This window comes from Lontra canadensis, unplaced genomic scaffold (genome assembly GCF_010015895.1).
Source record: "Lontra canadensis isolate GAN:19392208 unplaced genomic scaffold, GSC_riverotter_1.0 scaffold3, whole genome shotgun sequence".
NCBI classification, from domain to species: domain Eukaryota; kingdom Metazoa; phylum Chordata; class Mammalia; order Carnivora; family Mustelidae; genus Lontra; species Lontra canadensis.
The window spans coordinates 25,047,662-25,065,726 of record NW_022630997.1 but is presented as its reverse complement, the minus strand read 5'-3'; the positions used below and the strand labels follow the sequence as shown (position 1 = coordinate 25,065,726).

The 18,065-nt window shown below is 36.9% G+C and overlaps 2 protein-coding genes across 4 annotated transcripts in view; both read left to right on the top strand.

Annotated features, from left to right (window-relative positions):
* Positions 1-17,574, top strand: part of PCGF5 (polycomb group ring finger 5) — a 115,271-nt gene extending 97,697 nt beyond the window's left edge. For 2 of the 3 annotated variants that reach the window (XM_032836630.1, XM_032836622.1), the window contains exons 9-10: positions 6,729-6,788; positions 14,119-17,574. In XM_032836630.1, coding sequence (XP_032692521.1) covers positions 6,729-6,788; positions 14,119-14,166 — 108 coding nt within the window. In that variant the 3' untranslated portion in view covers positions 14,167-17,574. The remainder of the gene's footprint in view (positions 1-6,728; positions 6,789-14,118) is intronic. The other variant, XM_032836639.1, reaches the window with a different exon arrangement.
* On the top strand, positions 10,292-10,794 carry LOC116854611 (UPF0235 protein C15orf40 homolog). The gene has a single exon (XM_032836654.1). The coding sequence runs from the start codon at positions 10,311-10,313 to the stop codon at positions 10,773-10,775; it is 465 nt and encodes a 154-aa protein (XP_032692545.1). The 5' UTR covers positions 10,292-10,310; the 3' UTR covers positions 10,776-10,794.
* Positions 17,575-18,065: the final 491 nt, after the last annotated feature.

Genomic DNA, 18,065 nt, shown 5'->3' with positions numbered 1-18,065 from the left:
AGAAATGATGTAAAAGGAGAAAACCTGAGAAAAATCTGAAACACCCAAAAGGAGAATTCTCTATTTTGAACTGTACCTTTGTTTAGGGTTAATTAGAAGGTTCAAGCATATCTTATCTGAGTTATGTAGAACATTAATAGTAGAGAAGTCCAAGGGGCTAGGGATTATAAGGCTAATGTATATCAGTGAGGAATGTGGTCCTAATGTTACCAAATTCTCTTCATAATCTGATTACATGAATACACATTAATTGAGATTGACTAGAAGGTTGTACTAGATGACTTCCAAGGTCCTCTCAGACATTAAGAGTCTATGGTGTTTATGGTACAATATGTCCTACTTCTAAACTCTGCATAATTTTAATCTAATAAGCTGGGTTTTATTACATTTTCTTATGAAAATATAAATTAACTGTAAAAAATACAAAATTAAGGAATATAACCCCTCAGTACAGAATCTGAATATAATTAGGATTGTTCAAAAACATATTTCTGTGGAATGTAAACATCTATGGAATAGTTATAAAACCTCAAAAATCATTTTTGGGTGTTGTATTCAATGGGTAGGAAAATTGGCTCTGTTTTTCAGAAATATCTTGATATAACAATAAATAAAGCACCTAACTTCTAAAGTCAGTTTTGGTTTTTTTTTTTTCTGAATCCCACTTTGGTGAAGACTTCCATGTGAGGCTGAATTCTCATGACCAGGAAGAAAAGATTCTGTTCTAGTGCCGGTCACCAGCTAGTCATGTGCCAGGAAGAACTCATTAGACCCTCTAAGCCTCATTTAAAAAAAAAATCTAATTATCTTTGTATTTGGTAAATTATTACCACCTTTCTAGGATATTTTATAGTTTTTTAAAATGGTTCTACATACATCACCCTCATTGAATCCTTCCAACCAAAATGTTTCAGGTACCAGGTGCAGATTACAGAGGTAGTCAGTTCTCCCTTACCCAGCACCGTGGGGGCTTAGATATTGTGATATCACATATAATATCATAATGTAATTTTAGTTTTCTTTGATAAGTCTTTGAGCATTTTATTATGTGTTAATGATTTTCAAGTGCTATGAATAGGTTTGCCTTAAGGTTGAAGAGCTAGCTCTCACTTGTCCTTCTCACAGTCCCTTCCCAGAGGTCATCCACACTGCCAGTTATTTTAAAGTCAAAGCATTAAAGAGCTAATTTGAAGAAATTGTCGTTAATTGACTATCAGTTAAATCAGTCTTTACTACAGTTGTGTTTCTGATTACACGTATCTGATAGTTTAAATTCCTATGTTGTTTAAGGCATATTTTAATATAGGTTGGTTGGGAAAATGGTTCAGTACCTTAAGATTTTTCATTCATGTAAAAACTAAACCAATAAATAGGACAACTAGATACTAGCTTTAGTACAGCGGTAATGTATTAGTCCATTTTATTTTTTCGGCATGACAGAATTGTTTCTAACCTCAGTCTTTTACAATCTCAGTAGTTCTAAGATTTGTAGTTCCATTTTTTCCAGTTTCTCAGACCAGAGTCCCTGAAGTCAGCTCTGATTAGTTTCTTTTTCTTTCATCTATCCTTAGCAAATTCTGTGACCTCTCCTATCAGAATACCATGATCGGAGTCCAGTTATGTCTTCTCCCCCTCCACGTCTGCCACTCTGGGCCCCGCAGCTGTCACCATTCTCCAGAAGTTCTGTAAAAATCTCCCTGGGCTCCATGCTTCCTCTCCTGCCTCTACCCAGGGTCCCACTACTGTCCTGGCCCAGCACAGCAGCCAGAGGGATCCCCTGAGAACAAATTAGAACATGTCACTTCTCTGCTCTTAACTCTCCAGGGACATCTCATATCATTCAGATAAAAACTGAAGTCATCCAGGACCTATAGATATGGACCCCCACGATTTTCCCCAGACACCTCTGTGATCTTACTCTTTACTCTCCTTTGACTCACCACAGCCTAGCCCCACTCGCTTCGGTTTCTTCTGACATGCTGGGCTTTCTCCTACCTCCCGAAGTACCCATGTGAATCATTTTCTTTACCTTCTTCGCCCAAGGAATTTGGCTTCTACATCTCCTTCTCAGTGAGGCCTCCGACTTTCCTTAATAGTACAACCCCCACTCCCAATATGGCATTCTCCCAATACATTTTATGTTTGATTGTTTTCTGGAGTATTTTTTTTTTCATACCATCTGGCATACTATGCCACTTATTTATGTTCATTGTTTGTCCCCCAACTCAAATGTAGTCTGAGGATAGGGATAATTATTTGTTCACTACGGAGTCTCCAGTACCCAGAGCAGGGCCTAGTACCAATACTCAGTATCTGTTCAAAGAGTAAATTGAATGAAAAGTTTCTTTCATAATGTCATAGTTAATGCAAAATATATCCTAAAGATTATCTCATTTATTTGAATCTCCATTTTCCATTTGTCTTCTGTTAAATTTTAAATTTTTGCTTATGTTCCGACTAATTATGAATTATTATTATAATAATTGGTGAATTCTAACAGTTGGAATGAATGGACAAGTTAGCAATAAAACAGTCATTTAGTGATCAAGCCCCTTCTAGTGTATTTGATGCAGTCACGTCCCTCCCATCTCTACCCTCCGCTTCCAGCAGGATGCCAGGATGTCTGACAAGCTCACATGACTCTGCCTGCTGTTCTTGGTACCTGGCTGTGTGTTGGGCTGGGATCAGTTGTTTACCAAAACTCATGACCACCATGGGGCCTTCTTTTGCTTCTTCCCAATACTTTTTACATTAAACATTGTGATCCACTTAAGATTTACTTACTTACATGCACATACCTATAATGAGGCTAAGACTCTAACAAAAATTATTCTAAGATGTTTATGCCAAAAACATAATTTATTGAATAAGCCATACTTTATATATCTGTGTTTTGATCTGTCACCATTATCTGTGCATATGTATCCATACATGTATATGTACACACATGGACACACAGGTATGTACACACATGTACACATACACAGAAATAGGTACACACAGATATGTACACACATGTTCCTGGACATTCTATTTTGTTCTTCTGCACAGGTCTTATCCCTGCATATTACACAGTATGTATAGTTTTATAAAAATCTGACCATACCCCGCTCCTAATTTAAAGCCCCTCAGTTATCCATTTTCTTTGGGATAATTTTGAATAAAGTTCAAACTAATTTATAAGGCAAACAGGCCTTCTAATTTGCTTTACGATGTATATTCATATTTGTTACAGCTATGCTTGTTCATTTAAAAATGGTGCTAATTTTACCCATTTATTTTTTCAGATGAACTTGAGAGTGGGATTATGATTGGCATTGGAATAAATTTTTAGGTTGATATGGCTGAAATTGGCATCTTTGCAGGGTTTTTTTAGTCTACTCAGTGCTGTGGGTGTTGGGGCAGCGGTGTTCTCCTCATGTGTTCCAGGCTCTCCTAGGTCTCTGAGTCAACCCTGTACCCTCTTCCCTCTTCACACGGGATGCTGCCTCTGCCCCCAGGGTCTTCTGTCTCAGGCAAGGCCACTCTGTTCCATCACCTCCTTACCTTGTCTGAGGTCTGGACTCCTAGGAAGAATCTTGGAGAAGTCCACTTGGCCTCCGTTTCTTTAGAGCAACATCTCCCTGAGCGACACAGCATCTCCGCCTCTTTTCTCTTCTTTATCCTGGGGCAGTTCCACTGAAGGCTAAGCCTGTTCTCTGTAGTCCTTATACTTTTGGGATTTTATCTTTAGGAATCAAACATCTGGTTAAACTTAGCTAACTCTTAGAGATTTTTCAGTTCATAATAACATTGATACCTGAAGGTATTATACTCAAGATTGGTGTTCATCTTGCACTTATTAATGAAGAAAATGTACCTTGTCTTAAAACCAGTGCTTCTCAAACTTCAATGTGAATAGAAATCCCCTGGGGATCTTGCTAAAATTCATATTTGACTCAGTAGGTCTGGGGTGGGGCCCAAGATTCTGCATTTCTAACAAGTTTCCAGGGAATGCCAGTGCATCTAATCTTTGGACCGTCTTTTGAGTAATAAGGGTTTAGGAAACGTGATCCATGACTACTGACTTACTCTGTAGCTTCCACATCTGTAAATTGAGGGTGTAGAGTTACAGAATTAGATCGCAGTCTGGAAGGAACTTATCTAGACCAGTCATCAAGAATACATGAATGATCCTGTTCATAAGTATATGCTATATTCACATTTTTGAAACATGAATGGACTCACATGTACTGTTCTGCAACTTTTTTTTTTTCTCATTTGTTGATGTGTCATATGGAGAATCAACAAACTTGATACAATTCTAACAAGTTGATAGTATTCCATTTGTGTGGCTGCAGCATAATCTGATTAACATGCTCCTTTGGTAGAAATTCAGACTTTTTCAAGTTTCTTAAACATTACAAGCAGTGCTAGATTCCAGCACATATGTACATTCTCGCACGTGTGCAAGCGGATTCATTGGCTAGATTCCAGATATGGGTTTACAATGGAGTGTGCATGTTTTAAATTTTGACAGATACAGATTTCCTTCTTAAAGGATTTTAGCAGTGTATAATGCTACTGGTAATATATGAGAGTTCCCATTTTCCGAAATCTTCACCAACTTTGCACATGAATTTTGCATCAATTTTGTATTTCTTCTGTGAAGTTTCTTCTCCTATCCATTGCCTTGCTGCTGTTTTTCCATTGTGTGGTTGTCTTTTTCTAACTAACTTCTAGGAGCTCTTTATATATTCTGGATTCTATAATCTTTGGTTATATATGTTGTAACTGTTTCCTCCCAGTTGTGTTCTGCTTCTGCTTCCTAGTTATTGGCTTTTTTTTTTTTTTTTTAAGATTTTTTATTTGTTTGCTCGAGAGAGAGAGAGCGTGAGTGAGGGGAGGGGCAGAGCTCAGAACTCCCCTCTGAGCAGGGAGCTCCACGCAGGGTCTGATCCCAGGACCCGGGATCATGACCTGAGCTGAAGGCAGATGCTTGACCAACTGAGCTATTCTGCTTCCTAGTTTCCACTCTTTTTTTTTTTTTTCTAAATCCTTAAAATTTGGGTGTAATAATACCTGTCTTGAAATTTTTTAGTAAGAATGAAATATTATAAAGTACCTAGCAGAATGCCTGACATAGTAAATGTTAGGGAGTTTATGAATAGCTTATGTATGTTGCATTTTGTTATTGTAATTCTCACTTAACTTCCTCTCATCCTTGGGAGCTTACTATTCATATTTTTCCATTTGGCCTCGGCTTTCATCATGAACTCATGTTCTTCCTGCTCTCCTTTTTCTCAGGTAGGTTGAGTACTAACTCTCAGTACAGCCCTTCCTTCCCAGCTGATCCTGGTTGGTTTTGTCACTTCTCACAACTTCCTGCCAGGACATACCCCAAGTTACCTCGCCACATTTGTCTTGCTTTGCTTTATCTACATTATTAAGCAATTCTAGGAAAAACAAACATCCTCCTTGACTTGTAATCACTTAGTGAAATAGCCTCCTTCACTTTAACTCTTCCTCTTAAATGCTGTTCAGGACTTGCAAAGTCTGATAGGCCAGAGTGTGGGGACTCTTCAGAGAGAAAAGGGAAGGTTGCTAAGGATAGCAGTGCTGGGCATGGCTTCCAGCATGTTGATGAGCCCTGTACAGAAAGTCCAGGACTCACTCCTGGAAAAAATGGCTAGTCTTTTGGGGAAATGGAAAATTTCTAAAATTTTATTTAAAAGGCTACCAGTACATTTGTTTTAATCATTTCTTACGTTAACATTATTTCAAAGTCTACCTTTTAAAAAGCTGCTTACTTTAGGATGTTAGATTTTTCCTGGTTAATTTATACCTATTTTTTATGTATATTTTCCTATTTTGAAGAGGCATGCAATGTTAAATTCATATATACATAATTTTAAAGTATATATTTCATTGTTTATAATCGTGTTACAATTAACATAAAGTTCATGTTTAATAAGTATTTAGCTCAACATTGAAAAATCAAGATTTGGGAATGATTTTTTTCCTTTACTGTGAATGGTTAAACTGTTAAAAGTTAGTGGGTTTACAACTGAATCTACTCTACACATTTAGAATGTGTTCATTCATTGATTTACTCACAAAACATTTTTTTGAGAAGCTGCTGTATGCCATTTCTGGGCCTTAGTTATTAAGACAGTGCACATGAATAAGATACAGACTTAAGGAGTTCATACTCTCCGCTCTTTAAATAGATACGGAGACTAAAAATCGAATCTGAGCAATATAAAGAACCTCATCTAAAACAGAAAACGGACCCCTTACATGTTGGGGCAAGCTGCATACCCCTTTCAGAGCTCTGAACTCTAACAGTGTTGCTTTCACGGGTAGTAGAAGAGCGAGCTAAATGAGATTAGTCACTGGAAGGGGTAGAAGAAGGAGGGTACCCCTCCTGGATTGGAAGAGGTGAGGGTTTTCCCAGAAATTATTATCTGAAGAGGAGATGGAAACGATAGGCACCATTTTCGTAAATACTTGCAGAATATTAACAAAACTGATATTTAGATACTCAAGTTGTCTCAGGCTACATTTTACCAGTCACTAAGTTATTAAAATCTTAAAAAAAAAAAAAAAAAGCTACCATAGTTTGGAAAGTGTTTACTTAAAATTATCATGTTGGCTCATGTTTGACGTTAAAATAGTTTAAATAATGAGTTTTAAATATGTATCCAGTTGTGGATGCCTCTTATCTGATGAGTTCATCTCCTCCGCAGTTTCGGTGTCTGAACTGCTCAGCTTCGCAAGTCTGCTCTCAGGATGGCCCTTTGTATCAGGTAAGAGGCACTCACGACTGTACATATGCCCACCTGACGCCCGCCAAGGTGGTGATTGCTTTTGTCCCAAACTCGAGTTTCTAAGATCTGCAGCTTGGCAAAACCAGTATTTATCTGAGCTATAAAACTTCATTTTTCAATTTATGTCCCCAGAGTGTCCCATTATTTTAGTTCTCTTGCATTTATCTAATTAATTTCACTGAACTGAAAATGAAATTATAAGTGTTAAGGCCATTATTTATGAGAGTTTTAACAATTTAATTTATTAAATTATTTTTTATTTAAATTATTTCTTAATTTAAAATCAGAAGTTTTTAATAATTACTAGTTTCACCCCTTGAGAAATCTACTCTATGTTGGATCTCTGCTCCATACCCAATACTTCTTTGCATAAATTTTCGTGTGTTTTTTTTTTAATCAGTCAGTCACCCACAAGTGAAAGATAAAATGCCAGATTAGGGAAATCACCCTAAGGGCAACAGCGCTGTGGAACTGTGAGCTTGCTGACTAGGCCCTGCCCTGAGTGCTCTCCCTGGGTTACCTCTTTTAATGAAGAAATGAAAGAGGACTAATTTTAAAATGCACTGAGAAAAACTTTCCTCTGATCCATTTTCCAGTTACCTAATAAAAGTACATTTTAATTGGGATGATAAATTTTAGTGATGGTTCTGCCTTGAACTAGAACTCATACATACATGGTTTTTTGCTTTCACTCTTGGCACTGATGTCTGTTTCCTTGAAGATGTTCGTAAAATCTGACCTAAAATATTAGAGAACTGGAGTAAGATCAGATTTTTTTAAATCCTCACAAATTCCCTTTTCTTTCTTCACTTCATTGTGGATTTTAGTCCTGTCATGAGTTGAACTTACAATTAACATGATATGCCTTTAGCCAAAGTTCAATTAGAAATTTTCAGGGAAAAAGTTATCACTTACGTATTTCAAGAAAACAATGTATATAGCTTTATACTATTTTAAACTATATATTTATACTATTTTAAAATTTAAAAAATTTTTAAATTCCACAAAATGGACAGTTTTCTAGGAAACTACCAATGGACCAAAATTTACCCATGAAGAAAGAAACCGTAAATCACTAAATCATAAAAGAAAATAATAATCCTTCCTCAAAGGATGTCTGAGTAGTTTTATGGTCATGTTCTCTCAAATTTTCAAGAAATAAATTATTCCAATTCTAAATTGTTTTAAATTGTTGAAAGAGGGGCACCTGGGTGGCTCAGCGGGTTAAGCCTCTGCCTTCGGCTCAGGTCCTAATCCCAGGGTCCTGGGATCAAGCCCCACATCAGGATCTCTGCTCAGCAGGGAGCCTGCTTCCCCCACCCCCTTGCCTGCCTCTCTGCCTATTTGTGATCTCTGTCTTCAAATAAATAAATAAATCTTTTAAAAAATTGTTGAAAGAGGTAGAATTCTTCCAAATTCATTTTACAAAAGTAACATAATCATGATACCAAAAACTGATGGAGAACCTCCAACTAGAAAACGATTATCAATCTCATTTTGAATACAAATACAAAGATAATAAATAATACACTAAAATCATATACTAAAAAAATAATAAGACCAAATAGTAGTATTATCAGAAATACAAGAATGGCTTAATATTGGGGGAGGGAAGTAATATATGTTATATAGTAGAAACATATTTTATGCAGAGAAACACACAGTCAAATCAAAACCATCAGTAGATACTAAAAAGGCATTTGATAAAATTCATTATTAAGTCCCAATTTCTCCTACCAACTTATTTTGAAAATTTTCCAAAAAACAAAAAAGTTGAAATAATACAAAGGAATATCCTTTACTTTTGCTTAGATTTCTACTAATTAACATTTTGCTACACTTTCTGTCCCTTTTTTCCTTCTCTTCCTTTCTCATCTTATTAATCTCTTTATAATTCTATTGTTTCTTTGTGAAGCCCTCTGAAAGTAAATTGCAAGTATCATGACAGTAACCACTAAATATTTCAGCATGTATTTTCTAAGTCAAAACTTCCTCATCAACAACCAAAATACCACTTCACACTCAAGAAATTTAAATCATATATGAGATACTATAGAGATGTCCTTTCTCCCCCATAATTAAATTATGGAGTTAGATGTAGTTCCAAGCACACTTTTACCGATTCTTGTTTAACTTAACAGAATCAGTCATTCTGAAGTTCATCAGGAAGTATCAACTAGTGCTTCTGGTCAGTCACATCTTTCAGTGAGTAATCAGGGGGCACGTGCATTGCCACATGCTAAAGTGTGTCTTAAAGCTGAAGTCATTAAAATAGGTACTGACTTAAACACAGACATACAAATCAAAAGAATAGCTCAGGAACAGACTGTCTGGTATGTATGAGTCTATAAAGAGTATTTCAAGTTAGCGGAATTAAAAATGATTCATTTAGCAAATACCAATTCAGCACTTAAGGTCACTGGGCAGTCTTTTAGGTCCTGGGGACACAGATGTAAAAATGAGCAAAATTATTCTTCCTTATAGAGCTTATGCTCTAATGATGGTAAAAGATGAAAAATAAATGAATACAATTTATAGTGTGAAAACATAAATAGAATATTTTAGATAAAGGGAAGACCTCTTTGAAGTGGTGATTCTTGATCAAAGGGAAGTGAGAGAACTAGCCATGTGTGTATCTGGGGTAGGGTGCTTCAGAAGAACGGAACACAGTGGGAAGACCTGTAGGAGTGGTTATGTCTGGTTGCTTGAAGGTTGCAAGGAGGCCGGTGAGGCAGGAGCAGAGATAGCAGTTGGCCGTTGGCAGGAGTAATCAGTGAACTCAGAGTATAGATGGTGGCGGGGGGGGTGGGGGGTGGGGGAGGAGGGGTTGGGGGTGATCTAGGTTTGTTTCCAATAAATTTTACTGCGACCTTTGGTGACAGGGATGGAGATGTAGTCCATACCTCATGTTATAGGAGATTCTCATGACTTAAAGTGGTAAATATTAAAATTGATACCATCAAAGATCAGGAAGAAGTATAGTTGAGTAATGTCAGAGTAGAGACAGGCTTTCTCATTGTACATGTAAGGGGAAACAAAGACAAACCAAGTCGACTGTTAATATTGAAAAGTACTTGGCAAAAATACCATAACTGAGGAAATATTTGCAATGTGTGACAGAAGGTTTTAATGTCTTTAATACATGAAGAATTCATATAAATCTATAAGACAAAATTTACCTTTCCTTAGAAAAATGAAAAAAAAATAAAACAAAACAAAATGAACAAAAGACATGCTTAGGAAAGTCACAAAAGAAACAAAACTGACTAATCGGCATACAAAAATGGTTAATTTCTTTAGAAGAAATAAAATAATATTTTATGCTTAAATTGCCATATTAGGAGGGAAGAAAATATAGTACTCATTATTGTTGAGGCTATTGAAGAAAGCACTCATATATCTTTTGGAAATGTAAAGATAGAATAACTTTCTTAAAGCCTAGTGTGACAGTATTTATCAAAAAGCCTTAAAAATGGGTCTCTGCCCGGCTCCCCCGCGGGGATGCTGCGGCTGGGCTGCGGGCCGGGGCCGCTAGTGTCGGGACGCGGGCTCCGAGCCTCTGCCCGGCTCTCCTTAAGCGCCGAGATGCCCAAGAAAGCCGGTGCGACGAACAAGGGTAAGAGCCAGAGCAAGGAGCCAGAGAGACCACTTCCTCCCTTAGGTCCTGTGGCAGTTGATCCTAAAGGTTGTGTCACCATAGCCATCCATGCCAAACCCGGGTCCAAACAAAACGCTGTCACAGACGTGACAGCGGAAGCGGTGAGTGTGGCCATAGCAGCGCCCCCGTCAGAAGGAGAGGCTAACGCCGAGCTCTGTCGGTACCTTTCCAAGGTCCTGGAGCTCAGGAAGAGTGACGTGGTTTTGGATAAGGGTGGTAAATCTCGTGAAAAAGTGGTGAAGCTGTTAGCATCCACAACTGCAGAGGAGATCTTGGAGAAATTAAAGCAGCAAGTTGAAAAACAATAAAAGCAAGTTATGAGAAGTACGTCCTCGAGAAGCGTTTTAATTGCTATTCATGAAGAGGCTGTTCAGTAGGAAAATATACCTCAGGGCACTGAAGAACATGAAAAAAAAATTTAAGAACAGGACTCAGAAGAGAAGTAGGAATTTTAAAAGTACTATATGTTCAGTGTAGGTTCTGACGTCCAAAGAGTTTGGAACACATCAGTCTGATTTCATCGCATTACACAATGACAGAGCTAGAAGACACCTTCAGGATGACCTGTCACCCCTCTGATCCCGTGATGGGGCTTCCACTCTCCAAAAGTTCAGAGACTTGTTCGGGATCACACCATGAGCGATGGCAGCCAGAACCACGGTCCCTTGACTCCTGGCCGCATTTTATGCCGATCGTAAATGAAGACGTTTCCACAGCACCTCTAGGGTTCTTAGGATTGCCTTGTCTGGAGTCTACAAGTGACAGAAAAAAACCTGTCACACCGCTTTGTGGTCTGTCTTTATATTTTAAAAGGCTTATCTACATACAAAAATGCCTTTTTTGTCTTTTGAAAACTGTGGAGCATTTTGTGAAAAACTAGGAGTTTTCAGGACTTGTAATTTACTATTAATTATTTTGGGGAAGTCACTGAATTTTTGTCCTCATTGGAGGGTGTAGTCTTCAAATCTGGTAGTTCCTGTGAATCTCCAAAGATCCTTAAACGAAGAGGGCCTGGAAGCTACTTTCCATATTTGTAAAAGCCTATCAGGAATCTCTCCTACATTAAAGGTTCAAAAACTAGTAATAAATGCCTTATTTTTAAATATCCAATGCAAATTACAGTGATTTGGTCAGGTAAATAATAAATTCATTATCTTTGCTGATCAGAAAAAAAAAAAAAAAAAAAAGCCTTAAAAATGTGTGTGTTATTTGAACTAGCAGCAGTGGAACTAGCAGTTCCACTTCTAGGAACCAGCCCTGATCATTGGGTCAAGATTAATTTATAATCACACACACACAAAAAGGAATAAACTAAAACATATAACAAAAGATTTATTGATAACTTATAATTCTTTTATAGAAAAGCATTATAGTCATCCTTTAGAAATATCACGTGGGATATTAAATAGTGTAGAAGTCATGGAATTTTTTAATGGAAGTTACAATTTTATGTGGACAAAATTATTTTCCAAACAATATGTGTGGCATGGTTACAGTCTCGAAAAAAAATATGTATATAGACAAAAAGGCTAGAAGGATATACACTAAAATAATTATGGTAGTTATCTTTGAATGTTGGTATGGTTAAATGATTTTGCTTTTTTCTTGGTGCTTTTCTGTATTTTCCAAATCTGTCACGTTTACTTTTATGATAAAGATTTTTTAAGAAAAGCAGCACATCAATGAAGGTCAGCATTATTTTCTAAAGTTATCACATTTGAAATATATACTGTGGAAGTATCTGTTTTTTATTTTAGGAGATGATGAGACTGAGGACTAGCAACTCTCCAAGTGGGTCTATTCAGGACAGTCACGGAACACTAGGGGGTGACGTGCCATATTTCATGATAGTACATGCAGCGCCATTTTACTACAGAAAGCAAACTGAAATACAAATAGAACTTCAAGTATGTCTTAACAGTTCCCAGCATTTTAAAACTTTTCAGTAAGATTAAACTTCATGTGTCATCATAGAACAAACATAAATGGTTACTTGGAGGACAAAACCAACTGGTTTTCAGCGAAAACCAGAAGATCCTGACCACAGACAGCTAAGCCATTTTACTTCCCTACCTTTATCCCAGTAGAATCGGTGATGGATTCTTCTATATATTATGAAGGGATTCTAGAACGAGTGGCTTAATTATTTGCCAAAAGTATGTGGATTCAGCAGTCCAGATTGGAGAGCACAGCTAGGAAGACAGCTGTGACAGGGGGCAAGCTCCCTCTTGGGCCAGGGAGAATGGGAAGTATCCAAGTCAGGGTGGGATGCCTGGGCAGCAGTCTCCACATCTGAGCTTCAGAAAACCCAGGGAGTTTTTTATAAAATGCAGATTCCTGTGCCACTCCCAGACACTCTCATTCAGAAGGAACAAATTCTAAGTAAAAACAAGTAAACAAAATTTAAACCAAAATAGATTTAGACCATGGAAATCTTGAGAGACTGTGACTTTTATTCCAGCCCTTAGGACTGGTGGTGGCACCACCTAACGTCCTCAGCTGGAAAGGGCAAGACCTAGAAATTTTCATTCCCATCCTCCAGTCCCATCCTGAGCTGAATGGGAAAAGACTCCAATGACGAGTCTTCTCAGTATATAACATAGCTATGATTAGTACAGAAATGGCCATTTTTTAGGATTATAGAACCTCGGTCCATCTCTCTCACATGTATGAAAAAGTACACAATTTTCTTTCCTAGAGATTTATGTTCACCTACGCGGAGATGAAGGGGAACCGTCAGTGACAGTCTCCACACTGTCTTGGTTTCATAGAAGTTGCTCCTCAAAATTGCATTTAAAAGGGACTCAGCAGCTTTCAGAAAAAGGAAAACCATTGGTTCTCCAGACCTTTCTGACTCTGATGTTTAGGTTCTAAATTATACAGTCAAATCGCGGGACAAATACAGAGGTGGCTGTGTGGCACGTGCCTCTCGTGCACAGGAAGCACTTCCGTCTCTAGTGTGGTGATGTAGGACACCTTTTCCAGAGTCAGAACAACCAAGGACCACCTGAACCTTTTAATTTATAGAAGAGTCCACAGTGAATAGATAGTTGTATCAACTAACTGTTGAAAGGAGGTAGCAACCTAATATTCTATATAACACCTACTTGTTTTTCAGCATTTTTTTAAGGACCATTAAAGTTTAAATGTTAAAAAGAAAAAGGTGTCAAACTTAACTTTTAAAAAATGTGATTCGTGAAAACTGTCCCAGTTTCACTGATTCATAGCAAGAGGTCTGTTACCTCGTGACTCAGTGGGCTGCCACAGACAGCAGCTCTGGGTGGAATCCAGCCCACGTGGTTAAGGATCGATGGAATGAATGCCTTTATGCAGAGCCCAGAACCTTCAGTCCTCCCCTGGCCCTCGCTAAGTGTTACATTAGTAATGGTCACATACCCAGCTGGTGTGACATCAGTGAGCCTTTGAACTTGACCTTTGTTACATAGAGTACAGAAAACTTCACTGATTCTGGAAAAAAAAAAGGCAACTTAAAAATAATTTTAAAGGTAACTAGTCTTCATTTAATTGTCATAATCACTAGTACCAGGAAATATTGCAAAGTAGAATGCTGCATTCTAAAAATCTTATATATAATCTTTATTGCTTTCATGTAATCACAGTCTCATTCATCATCCTGTTTTTATTTTGTAGTCCTATCCCATGGTATTGCAGTATCGACCAAGAATTGATTTCGGTTAGACCAAGGGGCCTCGATCCCCCCGAGATGAATCCTGCACTTTGTTTACTCATCAACAGATCGCACAGTGAACGGTGTGTGGACGAGAGGGACACAACCAGATTTTCAGCATGCAAATAAGGCCATTTGTCTGTCTCTAAATTGTCAGTTACATTTATGTTGTTTCTATTGAGAGTGAACCAAGTGCCATTCTGCTACTGAACCATCTGCATAAGGTATCTTTGCCGTCTCACGGTGTCCAGTACGGCCAGGGTTGGCATCAGCTAGGTGTGCAGTCACGATCCAGCCTCCCACGTATCTTGCTTGCCTGTTCCCAGACTGTCCTGATGTTTGATTACACTAGTACTATGACTCTGTGTGGTGTTGCAGTGTTCACATACTTAATATTTTATTAACCTTTGTTTAGAGTACTGTACAAGAAATAATTACTGTCTCTTGAAGTTATTTTGTATGGGAAAGTATTTAGAAGAATGGTTTTTGAGCCACTGTCCTGTTCTCAGTAAGCTTTTTGTGCATGAAATAGTTCACTCTTGAGTGTGCAAGTCTTTGGGGAAGAATGCCAATCATTCTTATCATTAGAGCACATGATAGCAGTAGACCTTTTCAGTCCTCCAGCTGTGTAGTCTGCCAGTTGCACAAGGAGAGCAGCTTAGCCCTCGGGATGGAAAATGGGAGGGACTTCGTGGAGACCTGAGGTGGGATTCACAACCATTCAAGACGTTGACAACTGGTCACATTTACTCTAACAAAATTAATGCATCAGTAAGGTCAAACTTTCATAATGCCTTATGAAAAGCAGGTGCTGCTTCACGAAACGTCACTGTGTATAGCCTGTTTTATGTGTGTGTCATTATATTGTGGCTCCCATTTAATGAGTGTGGTGTCTCTCTTTTTAAGTTGGCCTTAGGTGTGTGTCATTGTGGCATGCAGAGGGTTAGGATGATTTTAAATATTAGGACTTTTAGAGCAGATAACATTAGCTATTTTATGGATCTCAGAAGTCTCAAGGCAATTACCAATCAAAACTGTTAGTTACCTATCACATTTCCAAACCATATGCGTAAAATAGAATAAATGCTGTGTAGTAGGTAAATATGCTAACCGAAATTAATGGTTTGAGGATATTTCATTTTAGATCCTGTAGTAATCAGGGGGAAACGGGATTCTGTTTTATACATAAATTCATTAAGTTCAGAGCTGTGATAATGTCCTTGATTTTGCAGTTTTGTTAAGTCTTCCGTTCATTTTGAGATTAGTCTGCAAGTCAAAGTAAGTCTTGTTACCTTAAATTATATGAAGAACTTCATTTTAAACCTTTTAAAATTTACAGTTGTTTTCAAAAAACTTCTTTGGAAATCAAGTTTTATTAATTGCTTCAAAATAAACAAGTTAACCTCTAAAACTTAGGAAAAATCTTGAAAGTTAGGAAAACTCTTTTAGAAATCTGACATGAGCACAATCTGTGTGTTACACACATAGTTTTTATACTGTATACATTATAGATGTGCTACATTTTCCAGTAAAATGTATCACGGATTAATGCCTTCTGAATCTCAAAATGCTTCTTGTAACATAGTACAACTCTAAAAAACATACAAAATACAGCTAAATCTTGATATACTTCACAACATAAAAGGCTGAAACTTCATAATTATCTCTTCCATGTGTCTTTGTTTCAAGTTAGAGAGTCTGTATTAAAGTCTTCTATTGTTTTTGACTTTTGTGACAAAGGTTATGGCAATGCTTTCTGAATTTCATTTTGTTAGATTGTGTTTGTGCCTGGAAGGACTCACAAGCAGAATTTAAAAGGCAGATTTTTGTTAACTCTTTAAAAATGGTTAGGTTACACTCAACCAAGAACAGAATTTACTCTCCGCTACAGAAATCATTTTGCTGTGCTATAAAATCCAGTTCCCTGACATCTCTAAGAAATTTTAAAATCGCAGTCAGTGATTAAAATGGTGTTTTACATATGGAAATTAACTCAAAATGGATTGAGAGTGCGTTTTAAAAACCACAAAGGAGACCTACATGTGATTGGGTCTCCAGCCAAACTTACAGCCTTAAATCAGTTTTGTATACCTGATCTCTTTCAATCTGGCCTGTTGCTGCCTCATCTCATATAATTTCACTCTTTTCCAAGGAAATACCTAGGAAGCAATTATGGGATTGAGAATAGTTTTATATAAAACTCTGTTATTCCATGTTAACCTGTTAACATTTTTACTGAAATGCAATGGAATATGTGCCAAAACATGTGAAAGAAAACCTTAAGTAAAGAAGGGTATCAGTTACGTGTTAGGGAAAGGTACTCACTTTGTGATGGTCCTGAGTAATACAATGTTACTCTTAAGAACCATAGACTTCTTCAACTGATTTCTTTTGGTATATTCAACTATGATTTTCTAAGTATGGGACTACTATCATGTCTAGCAATACACTAATTATCCCCTAAGTCAGATTGTGGAATTTGTAAGAAACTAGGTACAGAAAAAAATATATAGGCAACTTTTGTGGTTAGTTTTATCAGCTTAGGGTACTAATAAAAGTCTTTATATAAATAACCTGTAGAAATAATCATTTGAATCTGCAAAATTGGGGAATCAAGTTAAAATTTTTTAATCTATTGTTTCTTAAGCAATGAACTGAAAGAACTTTACTTCCATAAAAGATTTTACCATCTGTTTTCTCTGCCTTAGATATCAGAGATGTAAGAGGGTCAAGGAACCTGGGGTATAAAGAAGGACTGTGGCCTATAGATCCCACTTTAGCTGGGGTCATCACATCCATTAATAGGAGAATCAGAATATAGCCTTTTCTCTAGATTAACAAAACACTTTTAAGAAGTATAAAAAATGAACTAAAAGGCTTATTGATGAGGTAATATAAGGTATTTCAGTCTGGGGTACAGGTACCTTGGGTAATATCTTTTAATTACTTTACTAAAAGTGTATTATATCTTTATTCATTGGAAATATGTCCCATACGAATATGCCACGTTTTATAAATGTAATGAGTTTGCTCAACTACATTATACACTCCAATTTAATCTAAATTTAAATGACTCTCTAAGGGGGGGAAAGTGTGTTATATAATATTGTGAGCTGTTTAGCTTTACTGAAATCTTTAAGAGAAAGTGCCTCATTGCTAAAGTGCATTTCTGTTTAGATTTGTTGCATAAACTTTGAGTTATCTGTACCTGTCTCTTATGAATGGTTTTGTATCTAACTAGGCACTAAAGTTAAAGTAATCTCTTTTTGAAAGATTTTCATAAGAAATAGAGATCACCAAAGACATTCTACTGTTCATTAATAACCATGGTAAGAGAGACAGTTTTAACAGTTTGGAGGTTGGAATTTTTTTAGGTTGCAGTTTAATTTTATATAGTTAGTAACTCAATAAACTTGAGTAACTACAATAACCTTGAGTAACTACTAAAATATCACCAAAGAAAGGCTTTAAACTGAATTTTTGTGATGAGATCAATCAAATGTGGGTTTTCCTTGCAATAATCAGAGCACACTTCCTTTCAAATATGTCCCTTGTTTTTCCAGCATCACTTGATAGGTCTTGGGAAATCCTCAAAGGTGAGAAAGAGATGAAACACCACAATTGGCTCCCCCTGGATGCAAGGGGGAGAAATGCATCCTTTGAAAAGAAAACTAAAATGGAAAATTTAAACTCTAATTTGAGAAGCTCTTTAATCCATTTCATGGAGGCCGTATAAACTAAAACTGGGTTTATTTAGTTCCTGGGTTCTTAATAACAGAAGAAATTTTACTAAAGGCAGACTTTAGTAGAAGTGCTGACCATGCTGCTTACATGTATAGAAAAATAGTACATACTATTAGACTTCCATAAGTAAATGCTTTTTTTGTATCCAAAAGCAAATTTTTCATAA

What these genes read in the sequence shown, in the direction of transcription:
- LOC116854611 (XM_032836654.1), top strand. Translation starts at nt 10,311, where the DNA reads ATGCTGCGGCTGGGCTGCGGGCCGGGGCCGCTAGTGTCGGGACGCGGG.